Source organism: Eucyclogobius newberryi, unplaced genomic scaffold (genome assembly GCF_026437365.1).
Source record: "Eucyclogobius newberryi isolate DKJ021-1_F unplaced genomic scaffold, fEucNew1.0.hap1 SCAF_14, whole genome shotgun sequence".
NCBI classification, from domain to species: domain Eukaryota; kingdom Metazoa; phylum Chordata; class Actinopteri; order Gobiiformes; family Gobiidae; genus Eucyclogobius; species Eucyclogobius newberryi.
The window spans coordinates 29,521,697-29,542,419 of NW_027315768.1; the positions used below are offsets into that span (position 1 = coordinate 29,521,697).

Here is a 20,723-nt window from a genome sequence, read left to right on the forward strand (position 1 = left end):
TGGCAAATACTCTGCACACTTAGCCACAGTCTACAGTTGCATTAATGGCATTAAAAATATAGTTTTGAGGTTATTTTGTCAGTTGTCTTTAATACAGTTTTCAGTACTTCTGCAGCAACAAACGACATGATCCATAATGTTACGCTGTCCCTTTGAAAACATTACTTTTTCGTAATATTTTTAGCATAGAATTTTTTTTGTATTGTAACATACGGAAAAGCCACGAGGTTCGGGCCGACGCCGTAGCAACCTGACAAAACCGAAGGGCATATTTAGTGGCACGGTGGCTACTTCCAAATGGACAACATGCATGTATTATCATTCACATAAATTCCCATAAATTGACACCATTTGAAATTTGAAAAGCGAACAGCCTGCCCACACCGCTGCGACGCAGACACTGGCAACTGTCACTCTTCTGGGAAACATTTCCAACAATTCCAAACCCAACGATAATCGATATTTGCTTTTTACACGCAACGAAACTCGAGCCCCAAACGCCTGGAGACACGTTCGCTAAAAACGAGCTAAACGGTAGATCATTTTCGAACATTTGAGGAATACTTTGCGTCCGCCGCTTGCCAACTCCGTGACAACCATCTGACCGTGTGTCCAATCACATTTAATCGCGGCATTAATATTCATGAAGCCGGAGCGCGTTGCGTCGCTGCACGCGCACGGCCCTAGCGCGCTCACAAACACTTGATTGACGTTTCCATTTGGCCGCGGCTCAGACGGTGGAGCCAGCTGTCCACTTTCAAAGGGATTTTCTGCACAAATCGCCTCCTATCTGTCGCTAATGCCGACTCGAGGATGTAAATAAGCTGCTAATTAACGCCGCCGCCGTCTATTATTCTGGAAATTTTCAAAGTTAATTTCAAATATTTTTGGAGAAACGGACCGGGGGGATTGTGAAATGGAGAAAATGTTAGGAAACAGAAGGACAGTTTCGGTTCCCATGTCAACCGCACGCGTTGCTGTTCATAGTTAAAGTTGAGATATTCGGAGGCTCTGGAAGCGGTGGGTGTGTTACCAAAGAAAGGTCAAAAAAAAGGGCTCATTTAAAAACAACTGCATTTCAGAACTCGGCTTCTGTCGTGCCAAAAGCAGCGGAAAAAGAACAGCTAATGATTCCAAAGACGGGCTATTTGTCAGAGCGGGGCATTTCTCACACCGAACACGAGCAAAGTTATTTAGTGAGTTAGTTTTGAACCTAATCAGGATTGGAATGTTCAAACGAAGCGCCCACGAGCTCCAACCAGAACAAAATGTGACAATGCAACTCACTATCTTTGATTACAATGTCATACATACTTTGAAGAAAAGCAAATTGAAGTTCTCATTATCAAAACATACAAAACAATATAGTTAAAACGTAGTATATTACGACTGTGTGTTCATATAAAACATCTCAACTCTGCTGAAAGATGCATTTAGTCGAAAGCACTTGTTGAGTCTAATTTAGCAAACAACATCCAAATTGTAGCAGACACTGTAACCTTGAGCATAAACTACTTTTATTCACACATGGGAAGTTCTCAAATACAGAGTGTCACTACAGAAATAAATAAGTCACATGATCTAATATTTCATAGGACCACCTTTAGCTTTGATTTAGACTTATTTCCATCACAGTTGCTCTTGTGTTGATGATGTGAGAGTGACCACTGCACAAAGCCTTATCCAGCTCGTCCCAAACACTCTCACTGGGGTTCAGATCTGGAGTACATTAGTTTATGCTTCTCCTTTAGATGTTTTCTCTGCTCCATGCCAATGATTTGACCCTTCTCAAGCGCACTGAAATCTCATCTATGACCACGGGATTCGTCTTTACACATGGTTGTTTCAGAAATGAGAAGATATTCGCTGTATCAGTCGGGTATAAATACTCTGTTGCACCAGAAAGATCAATGACCATGCAGCAGTTCTCCAGTAGGAGGAGAGGACCTATTTGCCGAGTTAAATTCAGATGGCCACTTTTTTTTGGGGGACATCCAAGCAGTGTGTATTCCATATAAAACATTAGTCCTCACATTTTTCACCGCAAGTATCACCAAAGTACATAGAGTATTTGGCCCTCCAAGTACCGCCTGAATAGTCTAAAACAGGAACATTCTAGCTCAAAACTAGGGCTAAACCAGGTCAAAAAAAGGACTACACATCGGTTACTAGTTCTAAACAAGGACTAACCTAAAGCAGGACCACTGCATAGGACCTCTCGTACCACTTCATGGACCTCAAGCACCACTTGAAGGACCTCACGTACCACTTGAAGGACCTCACGCACCACTTGAAGGACCTCACGCACCACTTGAAGGACCTCCTGAACCCCTTGAAGGACCTCGAGTACCACTTGAAGGACCTTGCGTACCACTTGAAGGACCTCACTCACATACCACTTGAAGGACCTTGCGCACCAATTGAAGGACCTCACATACCACTTGAAGGACATCGCGCATCACTTGAAGGACATCGCGCACCACTTGAAGGACATTGCGCACCACTTGAAGGACATCGCGCACCACTTGAAGGACCTCATATACCACTTGAAGGACATTGTGTACCATTCGAAGGACCTTGCGCACCACTTGAAGGACATCGCGCACCACTTGCAGGCCCTCACGTACCACTTGAAGGACATTGCGTACCACTCGAAGGACCTCATATACCACTTGAAGGACATCGCGCACCACTTGAAGGACATCGCGCACCACTTGAAGGACATTGCGCACCACTTGAAGGACATTGCGCACCACTTGAAGGACCTCACGTACCACTTGAAGGACATCGCGCATCACTGGAAGGACATCGCGCACCACTTGAAGGACCTCGCGCACCACTTGAAGGGCATCACGTACCACTTGAAGGAACTCGGGCATCACTGGAAGGACATCGCGCACCACTTGAAGGACATCGCGCACCACTTGAAGGACATCGCGCACCACTTGAAGGACATTGCGTACCACTCGAAGGACCTTGCGCACCATTTGAAGGACATCGCGCACCACTTGAAGGACATTGCGTACCACTCGAAGGACCTTGCGCACCACTTGAAGGACCTCGCGTACCACTTGAAGGACATCGCGCATCACTGGAAGGACATCGCGCACCAATTGAAGGCCCTAGCGCACCACTTGAAGGACCTCGCGTATCACTGGAAGGACATCGCGCACCACTTGAAGGACATTGCGCACCACTTGAAGGACATCGCGTACCACTCGAAGGACCTTGCGCACCACTTGAAGGACATCGCGCATCACTGGAAGGACCTCGCGCACCACTTGAAGGACCTCGCGCACCACTTGAAGGACCTCCTGAACCCCTTGAAGGACCTCGAGTACCACTTGAAGGACCTCGCGTACCACTTGAAGGACATCGTGCATCACTGGAAAGACATCGCGCACCAATTGAAGGACCTTGCGCACCACTTGAAGGACATCGCGCACCACTTGAAGGGCATCGCGTACCACTTGAAGGAACTCGCGCATCACTGGAAGGACATCGCGCACCACTTGAAGGACATCGCGCACCACTTGAAGGACATCGCGCACCACTTGAAGGACATTGCGTACCACTCGAAGGACCTTGCGCACCATTTGAAGGACATCGCGCACCACTTGAAGGACATCGCGTAACACTCGAAGGACCTTGCGCACCACTTGAAGGACCTCGCGTACCACTTGAAGGACATCGCGCATCACTGGAAGGACATCGCGCACCACTTGAAGGACATTGCGCACCACTTGAAGGACATTGCGTACCACTCGAAGGACCTTGCGCACCACTTGAAGGACATCGCGCATCACTGGAAGGACCTCGCGCACCACTTGAAGGACCTCCTGAACCCCTTGAAGGACCTCGAGTACCACTTGAAGGACCTTGCGTACCACTTGAAGGACCTTGCGCACCATTTGAAGGACCTCACATACCACTTGAAGGACATTGCGCACCATTTGAAGGACCTCACATACCACTTGAAGGACTTTGCGCACCATTTGAAGGACCTCACATACCACTTGAAGGACATCGCGCACCACTTGAAGGACCTCATATACCACTTGAAGGACATTGTGTACCATTCGAAGGACCTTGCGTACCACTTGAAAGACATCGCGCACCACTTGCAGGCCCTCACGTACCACTTGAAGGACATTGCGTACCACTCGAAGGACCTCACATACCACTTGAAGGACATTGCACACCACTCGAAGGACCTTGCGCACCATTTGAAGGACCTTGCGCACCATTTGAAGGACATCGCGCACCACTTGAAGGACATTGCGTACCACTTGAAGGACATTGCGTACCACTTGAAGGACCTCACGCACCACTTGAAGGACCTCGCGTACCACTTGAAGGACATCGCACATCACTGGAAGGACATTGTGCACCAATTGAAGGACCTTGCGCACCACTTGAAGGACATCGCGCACCACTGGAAGGACCTCGCGCACCACTTGAAGGACCTCCTTAACCCCTTGAAGGACCTCGAGTACCACTTGAAGGACCTTGCGTACCACTTGAAGGACCTTGCGCACCATTTGAAGGACCTCACATACCACTTGAAGGACATTGCGCACCATTTGAAGGACCTCACATACCACTTGAAGGACATCGCGCATCACTTGAAGGACATCGCGCACCACTTGAAGGACTTTGCGCACCACTTGAAGGACATTGCGCACCACTTGAAGGACATCGCGCACCACTTGAAGGACCTCATATACCACTTGAAGGACATTGTGTACCATTCGAAGGACCTTGCGTACCACTTGAAAGACATCGCGCACCACTTGCAGGCCCTCACGTACCACTTGAAGGACATTGCGTACCACTCGAAGGACCTCACATACCACTTGAAGGACATCGCGCACCGCTTGAAGGACATCGCGCACCACTTGAAGGACATCGCGCACCACTTGAAGGACATCGCGCACCACTTGAAGGACATCGCGCACCACTTGAAGGACATTGCACACCACTCGAAGGACCTTGCGCACCATTTGAAGGACCTTGCGCACCATTTGAAGGACATCGCGCACCACTTGAAGGACATTGCGTACCACTTGAAGGACATTGCGTACCACTTGAAGGACCTCACGCACCACTTGAAGGACCTCGCGTACCACTTGAAGGACATCGCACATCACTGGAAGGACATTGTGCACCAATTGAAGGACCTTGCGCACCACTTGAAGGACATCGCGCACCACTTGAAGGGCATCGCGTACCACTTGAAGGAACTCGCGCATCACTGGAAGGACATCGCGCACCACTTGAAGGACATCGCGCACCACTTGAAGGATATTGCGTACCACTCGAAGGACCTTGCGCACCATTTGAAGGACATCGCGCACCACTTGAAGGACATTGCGTACCACTCGAAGGACCTTGCGCACCACTTGAAGGACATCGCGTACCACTTGAAGGACCTCACGCACCACTTGAAGGACATTGCGCATCACTGGAAGGACATCGCGCACCACTTGAAGGACATCGCGCACCACTTGAAGGACATCGCGTACCACTCGAAGGACCTTGCGCACCATTTGAAGGACATCGCGCACCACTTGAAGGACATTGCGTACCACTCGAAGGACCTTGCGCACCACTTGAAGGACATCGCGTACCACTTGAAGGACCTCACGCACCACTTGAAGGACCTGCTGAACCCCTTGAAGGACCTCGAGTACCACTTGAAGGACCTTGCGTACCACTTGAAGGATCTCACTCACATACCACTTGAAGGACCTTGCGCACCATTTGAAGGACCTCACATACCACTTGAAGGACATCGCGCATCACTTGAAGGACATCGCGCACCACTTGAAGGACATCGCGCACCACTTGAAGGACATTGCGCACCACTTGAAGGACATTGCGCACCACTTGAAGGACATTGCGCACCACTTGAAGGACATCGCGCACCACTTGAAGGACCTCATATACCACTTGAAGGACATTGTGTACCATTCGAAGGACCTTGCACACCACTTGAAGGACCTCATGTACCCATTGAGGGACCTTGCGTACCACTTGAAAGACATCGCGCACCACTTGCAGGCCCTCACGTACCACTTGAAGGACATTGCGTACCACTCGAAGGACCTCACATACCACTCGAAGGACCTCGCGCACCACTTAAAGGACATCGCGCACCACTTGAAGGACATCGCGCACCACTTGAAGGACATCGCGCACCACTTGAAGGACGTCGCGCACCACTTGAAGGACATCGCGCACCACTTTGAAGGACGTCACGTACCACTTAAAGGTCATTGTCTACCACTCGAAGGACCTCGCGCACCACTTGAAGGACATCGCGCACTACTTGAAGGACCTCACGTACCCGTTGAGGGACCTCGCGTACCACTTGAAGGACCTCGCGCACCACTTGAAGGACCTCGCGTACCACTTGAAGGACATCGCGCATCACTGGAAGGACATCGCGCACCACTTGAAGGACATCGCGCACCACTTGAAGGACATCGCGCACCACTTGAAGGACATCGCGCACCACTTGAAGGACCTCGCGCACCACTTGAAGGACATTGCGTACCACTCGAAGGACCTTGCGCACCACTTGAAGGACATCGCGCATCACTGGAAGGACCTCGCGCACCACTTGAAGGACCTCGCGCACCACTTGAAGGACATCGCGCACCACTTGAAGGACCTCACGCACCACTTGAAGGACCTCGCCCACCACTTGAAGGACATCGCGCACCACTTGAAGGACCTTGCGTACCTTTCGACAGACCTCGTGTACCACTTGACGGACCTCACGTACCACAGTTTGAGAAGCACTGGTCTACAACAGTGATATAGTTTTTTCCATTGTTGGCCGTATGGAAAGCGCAGTACCACAAATCTCCATGTGACGATTAGCTTGCTAAAACAATACACTACAGCTTGACATTTACCCTATTTAAATAACAAGTCATCTAACATTTTTTCCCCGTTCATAATATGCAACGCCAACCCCATCGACCTCCAGTCATAAACACGAGCATTAGACTCTCCGATAACGCAGGACGAGTTCCGTAAGGTTGGGATTTCCATAGCACCTCTCCTCAGAGCCATTAGACCAATCACAGTTGAAGGACATCGCGCACCACTTGAAGGACATTGCGCACCACTTGAAGGACATTGCGCACCACTTGAAGGACATCGCGCACCACTTGAAGGACCTCATATACCACTTGAAGGACATTGTGTACCATTCGAAGGACCTTGCACACCACTTGAAGGACCTCATGTACCCGTTGAGGGACCTTGCGTACCACTTGAAAGACATCGCGCACCACTTGAAGGACCTCACATACCACTTGAAGGACATTGCGTACCACTCGAAGGACCTCACATACCACTTGAAGGACCTCACGTACCACTTGAAGGACATTGCGTACCACTCGAAGGACCTCGCGCACCACTTGAAGGACATCGTGCACTACTTGAAGGACCTCATGTACCCGTTGAGGGACCTCGCGTACCACTTGAAGGACATTGCGCACCACTTGAAGGACATCGCGCACCACTTGAAGGACCTCATATACCACTTGAAGAACATTGTGTACCATTCGAAGGACCTTGCACACCACTTGAAGGACCTCATGTACCCGTTGAGGGACCTTGCGTACCACTTGAAAGACATCGCGCACCACTTGAAGGACCTCACATACCACTTGAAGGACATTGCGTACCACTCGAAGGACCTCACATACCACTTGAAGGACCTCACGTACCACTTGAAGGACATTGCGTACCACTCGAAGGACCTCGCGCACCACTTGAAGGACATCGTGCACTACTTGAAGGACCTCATGTACCCGTTGAGGGACCTCGCGTACCACTTGAAGGACCTCGCGCACCACTTGAAGGACCTCGCGTACCACTTGAAGGACATCGCGCATCACTGGAAGGACATCGCGCATCACTGGAAGGACATCGCGCATCACTGGAAGGACATCGCGCATCACTGGAAGGACATCGCGCACCACTTGAAGGACATCGCGCACCACTTGAAGGACATCGCGCAACACTGGAAGGACATCGCGCACCACTTGAAGGACCTCGCGCACCACTTGAAGGGCATCGCGTACCACTTGAAGGAACTCGCGCATCACTGGAAGGACATCGCGCACCACTTGAAGGACATCGCGCACCACTTGAAGGACATTGCGTACCACTCGAAGGACCTTGCGCACCATTTGAAGGACATCGCGCACCACTTGAAGGACATTGCGTACCACTCGAAGGACCTTGCGCACCACTTGAAGGACATCGCGTACCACTTGAAGGACCTCACGCACCACTTGAAGGACCTCGCGTACTACTTGAAGGACATTGCGCATCACTGGAAGGACATCGCGCACCAATTGAAGGACCTTGCGCACCACTTGAAGGACATCGCGCACCAATTGAAGGACATCGCGCACCACTTGAAGGACCTCGCGTATCACTGGAAGGACATCGCGCACCACTTGAAGGACATCGCGCACCACTTGAAGGACATTGCGTACCACTCGAAGGACCTTGCGCACCACTTGAAGGACCTCGCGTATCACTGGAAGGACATCACGCACCACTTGAAGGACATCGCGCACCACTTGAAGGACATCGCGCATCACTGGAAGGACCTCGCGCACCACTTGAAGGACCTCGCGCACCACTTGAAGGACCTCGCGCACCACTTGAAGGACATCGCGCACCACTTGAAGGACCTCGCGCACCACTTGAAGGACCTCGCGCACCACTTGAAGGACATTGCGTACCACTCGAAGGACCTTGCGCACCACTTGAAGGACATCGCGCATCACTGGAAGGACCTTGCGCACCACTTGAAGGACATCGCGCACCACTTGAAGGACCTCGCGCACCACTTGAAGGACCTCGCGCACCACTTGAAGGACATTGCGTACCACTCGAAGGACCTTGCGCACCACTTGAAGGACATCGCGCATCACTGGAAGGACCTCGCCCACCACTTGAAGGACATCGCGCACCACTGGAAGGACCTCGCGCACCACTTGAAGGACATTGCGTACCACTCGAAGGACCTTGCGCACCACTTGAAGGACATCGCGCATCACTGGAAGGACCTCGCCCACCACTTGAAGGACATCGCGCACCACTTGAAGGACCTTGCGTACCTTTCGACAGACCTCGTGTACCACTTGACGGACCTCACGTACCACAGTTTGAGAAGCACTGGTCTACAACAGTGATATAGTTTTTTCCATTGTTGGCCGTATGGAAAGCGCAGTACCACAAATCTCCATGTGACGATTAGCTTGTTAAAACAATACACTACAGCGTGACATTTACCCTATTTAAATAACAAGTCATCTAACATTTTTTCCCCGTTCATAATATGCACCGCCAACCCCATCGACCTCCAGTCATAAACACGAGCATTAGACTCTCCGATAACGCAGGACGAGTTCCGTAAGGTTGGGATTTCCATAGCACCTCTCCTCAGAGCCATTAGACCAATCACAGTTGGCCTTTCATGAATGTGACAAATCAGCAGCTAAGCCCGGACTGAACCAAACTGAATAGCACCAATTTGCCTTTCTCGCTTCCTCACAACCATTACATGCAATCACGTAATGCGGCTAGCGAGCGCGAGCAGGAGCGAGCGGGGGTAAAAAATGAAAAATACAAAGGCTAGGAGCATCGAGGGCTTAGCACGCCGGAGGGAGAAAAAGGTAGAGATTATCACCATGGCCTAATCAAGACCTCTTATATCGGGGCTAAAAATATCCTTGGGTGTATATGGTTTCTTGAAGCACTTAAGGCATGAGGTGAAGATGAGGTGGCTTCTTGGGATAGATAGAGTCAAGCTGGAGATTCTACTAGAGATATTACTGTCCATGCCGCATGCAGTGGTGGGACTATAATCAAATGGAGTGGAAGAGTGAAAGAAGAGATCGAGGCTAACCTTTAATGAACTTGGAGGCACTTAAGGCGATGTTAAAAGATGGGAAGGAGAGGGGGAATCGGAGAGAGATAACGGCGTCGGGTGCCGGGGACTCGGGGGCGAAAAGCTGGACTTCCTCAGGTGTTCAATCTGCGCAGTGGGTGACAGTGTGCCACCAGCCATGTTTGGGATGGATTACTTTTAAATGACTGCGAGGCAACCACATGGCTCTACAGTATGGTGCGAGGAGAAGGGGGGAAACAAGGACGAGTGGGTCAGGAAGCAAGGAGGATATATACGATGTGGTAAAGAGGGTCTAGATATAACTGTATATGTTGTATCTTTATAATACAGGTCATAATAAACAGATGATGTTTGCAATCTGTCGGAAATCTGTTAATATCTACTCACTCTTTCAGCACTTGTATTAGTTAAGCAGAAAAAATACTTAAAGGTGCAGTATGTCACTTTTTGGGTGGAGCTGAGGGCAATACTGACAAAATTGAACATATTTTTTGGACGATAATAGACAATATTCTGTCAGTCCAATATAAATGTGCTGAAACATTTCTTTGAATGTACCAGTTGAGGTTTGTTCATGACATGTAAAATTCATGTAAAATTACTCACATATTTATTTATTTTTAAATCACCTGATGCTTTTTTTTTTAACTCACAACATTTAGATTTTATGTTTTACTTTTAATCACACACAAAGTTGTAATTGTGAATGTCACATTACCAACATTCACATAACTGAACTTTACTCATTTTAAATGTGTTTTTTGAAACCTCCAGTGGTCAGGTGTAGAAAATTTACATTTTTGCTATAAAACTTTAAACAATTCATCTGGTTCATCCAATGTAATAGCCGTGTCCATATGAAATAAATACATGCATTATATTGATATTTGTGATGTATGAATGTTCCACTGAATTTTGTAGATTAAAAATATATTTGGCAAAAATTATCTACAAATTGAACAACTAACATGACATTATCCATACACATTTTGGGAATGCTAAACAGCACTATACGGGGATCTGTTTCTGCTGTTCAGGTAGAGAAGTAAGACCACTGCATTTGACCCATCCTTCAATGCCGTTTGAGGCAAAGGGCACCACATCGCAGCACCCGGGGACCCACCCATTCTGAAGATAGAACCATGAAGACAGGAGCCCACTAAACTGTAACTGTAAACCTCCTGTACCTTTTTATTTGTACTTAAATGTCTTATTAGTGTAATTATTTTTATGATTATGTGTGATGTTGAGTTTCAGGTGTCACCCTTAAAAAAGAGGCCTCAATCTCAATGGGTTTCTTACCAAAAAAATACATAAAACAAATAGTAAGCCTGCTTGATATCATTTAAAAAAACATGATAAACACAAAGACTGTAACTGTAAACCCTCTGTACCTTTTTATGTGTACTTAAATGTCTTATTAGTGTAATTGTTTTTATGATTATGTGTGATGTTGAGTTTCAAGTCTCACGTTGTAAAAGAGGCCTCGATCTCAATGGGTTTCTTACCAAATTAATATATAAAATGAATAGTAAGCCTGCTTGATATCATTAAAAAAAAAAAAAAAAAAAAAAACATGATAAACACAAATTAAATTAAAACGGTCAAGTTTTAAGCTACCGTGGGATGTTATATAAAGCAGCTGCTGTGAAAGAGTTCAAATACGGGTAAATCTGTCCTGATTTTGTGATTAAAACAAGCCACGACAAATAGCTGAAGGAAATCCTTGTGTCTGAAGTGAAAAATGAATGGGTCCAAACATGAGGAAAACAAGGTGGGAAAAGGCCCCCGCTAGAGGTATGAAGCGAGGCCATTGAACCGCTGTAATGAACTTAAACGAGCACAAATTACACTAATTACCCAATATTTCATTTTAAATAACATGTAATTCTGTGGGATAAAACAGACTTTGAGATCTGGAAGTGTTTTGCCGTGTTCCAGTTCACAAGGGTGGCTTTTGTAAGTGCGTTTTTCAAAGAGAGAGTGGTTTGCAGATTAAATTGCACATAAGTGTTTTTCTTAAGATTGGAATCTGAGCAATGGTCATGTGAATATAACCTTAAACGAAGATAGAGTCGGGGTAAAAAGTTCAGCGCTCGTTTGAAAAAAAATAAAACAAAGGTTCACATTTGGAACATTAAATGGATGTACGGCAGTGTTGAACATTAATGACATGGAACAACAATGAGTTTGTAATGTAAAGATGTTATTGCTTGGATAACTTTGCTTTACAGCGTTTGTACATGTAGTTTGATGTGTCATAAATATCCTCTTGTTTGAACCTGTTGGACTTAACCCTGAGCTAGTTTGTGACACTATACAATCCTAAAGAAGTGAAGAGACAACTGTATAATAACTGCAATAAAGCATGAACAAAAACTGAATATAAAATGAACAATGATTAGGAACAATTCAGGCTTAGCGGCAACTTAATTGTGTATTTACCGGTACTAAGCCTGAATCATCCTTAGTAAACGATTTGTTCATTCTGAATAAAGTCTTTGTTCATGCTTTATTAAGACTGCTAAAAGTGTAGTTAATATACAGTGTTACCGACGTTGAGTTTTAATGGAATATCTCATAAAGTACATTGATTATTCTTATAGTACGTACTCTACTATCACTACTAATCGTTTTGAATAAAAGTTACTAAGGAAACTTGCAATTAGAACTCTCAAACAGCATTAGAACCTAAAACAACACACAGACAGACTTCATTCATCGGTCCATTCCTCACCTGGCAAGCCAATTCTTCTTTCCTTTCTTCTCCACTTCCTCAGGCTCCTCTGCTTTCTTTTTCTCTTTCCCTTTGGATTTGGGCGCCTTTTCTTTCTTTTTTGGTTTCTCCTTTTTCTTCTTGTCCTTCTTGTTTTTGTCCTCCGCCTGGTCCGCCTGGTCCGCCTGGTCCGCCGTCCCCGGTCGAGACGAGCTGTTCGGGGTCTCGCGACCTGAACTTGGCTCCGACGGATCATCTGCAGGCGACAGAGAGCGGTGTCATGGAAAAGAAGAAGTATCTGACACATTTGAAAGTAAAACATTTTTATAATTTTTTTAAATCGTTTTTTTTCTTAATTAATTACATTATTATTATTTTTTTATGTCTTTACTTGGATTTCTTTTATTGGATTTTTGTGTTTTATTGGATTTTTTTTTTATTAGATTATTATTTTTTTGATTATTTTTTTAATTGGATTTTTTTATTGGATTAAAAAAAAACACGTTTTAATGTTTTTTTTTTTTAAAAAACATGTTTTTATTTCTATTTTATTTTATTTATTAACACTTAAGTAATCGCTGCAACTAAGTATTGTCAGAAAGTAAACAAAAAGTAGATCAAAAAAAACCGTCGTCACATAAATGAATTGCAAAACAAATGTACGTTATTACCTGAAATATAAATCAGGCACAGCTCCTTTAAGTCCATTCTGTGGAACATTAGCACGGCAAAATCTTCAAGCAACTGGAAGCAGTGTGTGCAACGCAAAGACAGCAGTGGAAGTAGAATAAAATAGTAGTAATAATACCTGTAGCTTGTAGTAGTAGCACTAGTAGCAGTGTAGTACAGTCATATAGATGTACTGGTTAAACTCCATTTACTTTGTCACTTTTCATATTTCTGAAGTGAACGACATGGGAAGTATTGAACAAAATGACTGGTGAGTAAAAGAATGAAAGTCACAGTGTATTTAACATGACAGACGAGTGCTCTTAGCCCGTCTAATTATTGATAAATGGTATTGTCTTTCCGTATAAGTGTTCAAAGTCTAAACAGCGATGCCTCAGAGTGGGAAAAAAACAAACATCACCAAACAAAGCCACACTCGCCACCAATCGGATTCAGAAGAAGATTAACCAAAGCAAATGAGTCACTTCATTTAGAATATTAAAGCTGTGCAGGCGCTAGAAACTGAATGCATGTGAATATGAACCCTAACCCTAAAAACATCCCAGTTTAAGTACAAAGTATGAACAACAACTTAATTTAGAATGAACAAAGACTGATTCAAGCTTACTGCCTACTTCATTAAGGGGTTGGCTTTAGGGTTTTAATTAAGAAGTTATTAAGCCTGAAGTATTATTGTAGATTTCATGTTCAAGCAGTAGCAGTAGTTCTAGTAAAACGTAGTAGCAGATTAAAAGGTTTTGATGGGCAAAAGAATCAGAAAGAGTAATAGTTATACGGTAAGATTGGATGCAGTAGAAGTAGTGGTAATAATACTGATATTATTACCACTACTTCTACTGCATCCAATCTTTCATAGCAATGGCATCTGAAAGTTAAATGCAATTGGTAGAAATGCATTAGAAGTTGTACAAATGCAGTAGAAGTGGTAGAAATGCAGTAGAAGTTGTACAAATGCAGTAGAAGTGGTAGAAACGCAGTAGAAGTTGTACAAATGCAGTAGAAGTTGTACAAATGCAGTAGAAGTTGTACAAATGCAGTAGAAGTGGTAGAAATGCAGTAGAAGTTGTACAAATGCAGTAGAAGTGGTAGAAACGCAGTAGAAGTTGTACAAATGCAGTAGAAGTTGTACAAATGCAGTAGAAGTTGTACAAATGCAGTAGAAGTGGTAGAAACGCAGTAGAAGTTGTACAAATGCAGTAGAAGTTGTACAAATGCAGTAGAAGTTGTACAAATGCATTAGAAGTGGTAGAAACGCAGTAGAAGTGGTACAAATGCAGTAGAAGTCGTACAAATGCAGTAGGAGTGGTAGAAACGCAGTAGAAGTTGTACAAATGCAGTAGAAGTGGTAGAAATGCAGTAGAAGTTGTACAAATGCAGTAGAAGTGGTAGAAACGCAGTAGAAGTTGTACAAATGCAGTAGAAGTTGTACAAATGCAGTAGAAGTTGTACAAATGCAGTAGAAGTGGTAGAAATGCAGTAGAAGTTATACAAATGCAGTAGAAGTGGTAGAAACGCAGTAGAAGTTGTACAAATGCAGTAGAAGTTGTACAAATGCAGTAGAAGTTGTACAAATGCAGTAGAAGTGGTAGAAATGCAGTAGAAGTTGTACAAATGCAGTAGAAGTGGTAGAAACGCAGTAGAAGTTGTACAAATGCAGTAGAAGTTGTACAAATGCAGTAGAAGTTGTACAAATGCAGTAGAAGTGGTAGAAACGCAGTAGAAGTTGTACAAATGCAGTAGAAGTTGTACAAATGCAGTAGAAGTTGTACAAATGCATTAGAAGTGGTAGAAACGCAGTAGAAGTGGTACAAATGCAGTAGAAGTCGTACAAATGCAGTAGAAGTTGTACAAATGCAGTAGAAGTGGTACAAATGCAGTAGAAGTTGTACAAATGCATTAGAAGTGGTAGAAACGCAGTAGAAGTGGTACAAATGCAGTAGAAGTCGTACAAATGCAGTAGAAGTCGTACAAATGCAGTAGAAGTGGTACAAATGCAGTAGAAGTGGTACAAATGCAGTAGAAGTCGTACAAATGCAGTAGAAGTGGTAAAAATGCAGTAGAAGTCGTACAAATGCAGTAGAAGTCGTACAAATGCAGTAGAAGTCGTACAAATGCAGTAGAAGTCATACAAATGCAGTAGAAGTCGTACAAATGCAGTAGAAGTTGCAAAACTGTAATTAAACTGTGACTAAATTCTGACCTAATCTTGATCAGGACCAAACCGCGTCCACATCTGGACTAAACTGGACACAAACCAGGACTCCACAAGGACGAGTGTGGACATAGTAGTCCAGGCATGTCCAAACTAGGGCCCGGGGGCCAAATGCGGCCCTCAGACCAATTTTTGTTGGCCCTCCAGCTTCTTGGTATGTTGGCCCCAAACAACAAAAACTGGGACTTTTTACTGTGAAAATTCAGGCATATTGATGTCATACCAACCTAATATTAATCTTCTAGGTCTAATTAAAGGTGGAGGCTCATCGCAATTACATCAAATGCAAAATTTCTAATGATTCACATTCAACAAATTCGACATTGTCAAGTTGTTTGTGGCCCTCTGCCCCGTTTAAGTTTCAAAATGCGGCCCTTGGTGAAAAAGGTTTGGACACCCCTGTAGTAGTCCAAGTAAGAGTAATATTTGAAGGAAAAGTTGTCATAACAGCCTCGGGCAGTGCTCAGGCTGAATGCAGAGTTTACCATCTTCAGACTGCAGTTTCTTTTCAAATCTTCCACTTATCAGCCCCTTTCGAACTCACCCTCTTGACTCTTAATTCCCTGCAATCGTAAGTGCTCTTGTACCAACTCCATCAGCACATACAGTACCAGGCCAACTCTCTTTTCAACAGACAACACTTCCAAAAAACATAGTGATTCTGGCATTTTATGTTTTGGCAGAAAGTCTGTGAAAGGGCACGATTCAAGAAGATGATACGCATTTACAACATGTACTCAAAGAGACGGCAAGCTGGACAGAATTCAAAGTGCTTCCACTACTTTCTGTCGATTATCTGCAGAAGTAGAAGTTGTCAAAGTTGCATATTGCATTAGCAGTGATAGAATTAGAGGAACGCGCATTCTACCTGTGACTGCGAGGTGCTTTTCTTTTATTACATACAGTATTATATCGCATTTTGCAGTAAGTTTGCAGGAGTTTATTAGTACCAATTGTTTTTGGTTGAACCGTATTGCCAAAACTTGTGAATTTTGTTAAATTTGCACTCAACACGGGGGCGGAATCGGCACATATTTTGAGCGAGATCCGCGTTCAGTGCAACAGCGCGCTTTCATCATTTTAAGTCCAAAATTGCGTCCACTCGCATTCGGTAGGAACCGCGTTCAAAAAGGACAAAGCAAAGTTTGGGCGTTGAATAAGCGTCACTTCCTGGTTATTTACCAAAAAAATTGTTTCATAATTAGATGAAAAACAGTCTGATTTTGGCCCTCAGAGCTGCTGATTATATCGGTACTGCGCCATAAAATAGACCATAGCAATTACCATATTTTCTGGATTATAAATCGCACCGGACTATAAGTCGCACCAGCCAAAAAATGCATAATAGAGAAGAAAAAAACATATATAAGTTGCACTGGAGTATGAAATGTGGTTGCAAGTGTGAAAATAACAAATAATATCACATATAAGTCACTCCGGAGTATAAGTATATAAGTATAAATATAAGTATAAGTCGCACCCCGGCCAAAACTATGAAAAAAGGTGTCTGGAAAATACGGTAGACTGTTTGTCATACAACTATGTTCAAATCGATAACATCTAAATACATTAAAACGCAATAGATACATAAAAAAAAAAAACTGAAAAAGATGGCATTTCACACAACTTAACGCAATAAAACCCCTGCAACAGTATTGGTAATCGATCACAGCGTACAAATACCTCAAATATCCTCACAATGTGCGAGTCGCAGTGCCAGTAGCAGTTAGCGGCGCCTCATAAAAGAAGTCATGATTGTAAACACTCGTGAGACACTCGAAGGCCTCACTCACACGAAACCTCGAAACCCCTTCCGCGTGCTCCGTGTCCATTACCGGCCGCCTCTCGAGCGTCGAGCGAGTTTAAAGGAGGTGACAGACGCGCCCGGCCTGTGTCGCGGCGTTGACACGACCTATTAGTCCAAAGCGCCGCGATCTGAGCAGCCCCGCTCATTACCGCGGCGCTGACTGATAAGAGCTGGCTGCTAATAACACGGCCGGGAGTAACAGTAGTCCTGGGTAAATATTTAAAAAGGGCCTAGCTCGCGCCGGCTTTGTCGCACATCGCTGAAAAGGAAAATAAAACTCGATGCTTAATGCGTGCCGACACTTTAAATAGAAAGGCCGCGCCACTTCATAGAGAAAAAAATCCTTGATATATACAGTATATATATCTTTTTTTTACTAAAAACGGACGTTTTGTCGGACGTGACAAAGCGAAATGAGATGAGTTTACAGGCCGCAAACAACGTCAACGAGAACTGTACAGCTAGTATATTGGCGAGACAGCAGGGAGACGCAGATTACACGAGGCAAAAAACACTAAACGCTTAATTAAAAGTCAATATTTGGCTTATGCTACAGCTCCAGTGCTTGGCTGCTGTGCTGTTTACCGTAAGCAAACATGGCAATGAGATTCAAGCATATACTTTTACAGAATTGTTAACGGGAATGCCAGCCAATCTTGTTACGTCTATGTCCACGAGGCATCACCGCTAAGCTAATTGCTAAGCTAATTGCTAACGTTCACCTTAAAAGTTGCGACTAAAAATGTGATCCCGATTAACACTTGAGACTGAAATATGAGCTGTTAAATATGGATATTTTAGCCCGAAAACCTTTCACACAGCGCCCTCCTTTTTTCTTTTAAAACCACAAAAACTTAAAAAGTATTGATGACTGATAATTTAGGACGGAAACTAGTCAAATACTGTCTAAAAAAACAGAGTAAATTTGTTTGTGCTAGAGCTTTTAAAAGTCCATAACTTTGTCACTTCTAGATGTTTTTAACCTGAAACAAAGACTGGATGTCCTGTTAGCATAGCAGCAACACGCTCGTATCCATGAAGCCGTTTTCATCCTGAACTCTGCAGAGGAACGACTGGTGTCATATGCTTTTGACCAATACTGACATGACTCATCACCTGAACATAAGCCGATACCATTTAACCATTTCATTTGTCATTTAAAAAAAAAATCAAATCAAATTACTCTTACTCTACTACTCACCCACTTTACCACTACCTTATTTTTATTTGTTTGTATTATTGTCATTATGTTTTCCTTTTGTTTTAATAATTATATAGATTAATAGTATTCTATTTTATCTATTGTATTCATTGTATTTATTGTATTCATTTTATTCATTTTTTAATTTTAGTATTCATTTACTTTACTTAATTTACTTAATTTTATGTTGCCATTGTCTCACTAAAAAGCAGAAAAATATATATATTAAAAAAATAATTTAAAAAATCAAATTACTCTTCCAGTTTTGAAAGCTTTTATAAAAGACAAAACTAAACCTAAATGACATGTTTGGTATGAGGAGCGTCCTCCCTCACCGTCGTCCTCCTCCGGCGGCCCGTCGTACGACTTGTCGATGGCGGCTCTGAAGCTCTCGTTGCAGCCTCTTCCTCGGACCATGTTGGCGCGCGGCCGGTGGAACGGCAGCAGCTCGTTCTTCCGGCTCACCTCCGTCATGGCCGTCTGCAGACTCTCCAACGAGCTGGACATCTTCAGACCCAGGGTGGGCCCGAGCTCCATGGGGGTGGGGGAAGCTGCAGGAGAAGAGGTGGAGAACAATTAGTGCTAAATAAAAGAGCACAGAGTCACAAAACACTACGCTAACATCTTATTTAAATCCCCCACAACACAAAATAGTGCCGTGTATGGATACAGAATTGGGTTGGACGATATTGACACATATTATTCAGACAATATTTTAATAATGCATCAAGAATGTTCTTAAAAAGTGTAAGATAAAACATGAATGGACCATAAAATAAACTTTGTATGGTCCATTCAAATTTTGAGGTCATTTATAATAGTTTTAATACAGAATTTGTGATCATGACAATTAATTATTTATCCAACATTACATAGCTGTATTATTCATATTACTTTACTATTATTATTCAATTTATTTTGCAATTTATTATATTTTTTTAACTGTACATTTGGGACACCTTTTGTTGCATTTTTTACTTATTCTTTGTCAATCAATAAAGTACGACTTTTGAATGACAGGTCGTAACAATAACAACAATTAATGTATTCATTAAAACTGTCCTGCCAAAACTAGATCAAAGCAATGTGAAATAAGATAAAATAAAATGTATCTTTCTTGAATTTTGGTTGGCAAAAAGGATAAACATTGTGCAGTTTCTTGAAGGAACTGGTAAAAAAAGAGTTAGAATTCAAAGCAGTAACGATTTAAAACATCCCGGACGAAAATGCATTACGTTTCCAGGGAATTCGTAGCAACAGGGTTAAACTTTGTACGGCGGCGGATGAGAAAACACTTGACGCGGTTAACTACGGCGTTGTTGAGTGAGTGATGGATGCGAGGTGTGCGTCGCCGCCACTGCGTCCCCATCCATCACCTAAAGCACTGCGAGGCCACAGAAATATGACTGAGGGAGAGAGGGAGGGAGGAGAGGAGGGGAGGAGAGGGGAGGAGGAGAGGAGGAGAGGAGGGGAGGAGGAGAGGAGGGGAGGAGGGGAGGAGGAGAGGAGTAGGGGAGGATAGGGGAGGAGAGGAGAAGAGGGGAGGAGAGGGGAGGAGAGAAGGAGAGGGGAGGAGAGAAGAGAGGAGGAGAGGGGAGGAGAGAAGGAGAGGGGAGGAGAGGAGAGGGGAGGAGAGAAGGAGAGGGGAGAGGAGAGAGGAGGAGAGGGGAGGAGAGAGGAGGAGAGTGGAGGAGAGAGGAGGAGAGTGGAGGGGAGGAGCGAAGACGGGAGGGAGGGAGACGGGCCTGAGAATGATGAGGACCACAGCCTACGACGAGTTATTCACCAGACAGAAGAGCACAGAGGATTTGTGGAGGAGACAAAGTTTGCTGAAGAGAAATCTGGCCGCAAAATATACCGTAGTTTCCGGTAAGTCTCTGGAGCAACTTATGTGTTATTATTTGTTATTTTCACAGTTGCAACTGCATTTCATACTCCAGAGCAACTTATATATGTTTTTTTCAGTGCGACTTATAGTCCGGAAAATACGGTACACGGAAAGACCAATATACTACATAACTAGGATTTGAAAAAAAAAAAAACTTCTAATAGCAAGTAATATTTAAAGTGCCTCTGACAGGTCGGACGACTCATTAAACTAAAATGCAGTTAAGATATTAAGAATTTTGCAAAAAAATTTATCAAAATTAC

At 44.3% G+C, this 20,723-nt stretch overlaps 1 protein-coding gene across 1 annotated transcript in view; it reads right to left on the reverse strand.

Moving 5' to 3' along the window:
- The window catches only part of pard3bb (par-3 family cell polarity regulator beta b), a 352,270-nt gene that overhangs the window by 158,428 nt on the left and 173,119 nt on the right, over positions 1-20,723 (reverse strand). Inside the window, exons 19-20 of the mRNA XM_072445192.1 lie at positions 18,908-19,123; positions 12,684-12,918 (exon numbers count right to left, since the gene is read on the reverse strand). Coding sequence (XP_072301293.1) covers positions 12,684-12,918; positions 18,908-19,123 — 451 coding nt within the window. The remainder of the gene's footprint in view (positions 1-12,683; positions 12,919-18,907; positions 19,124-20,723) is intronic.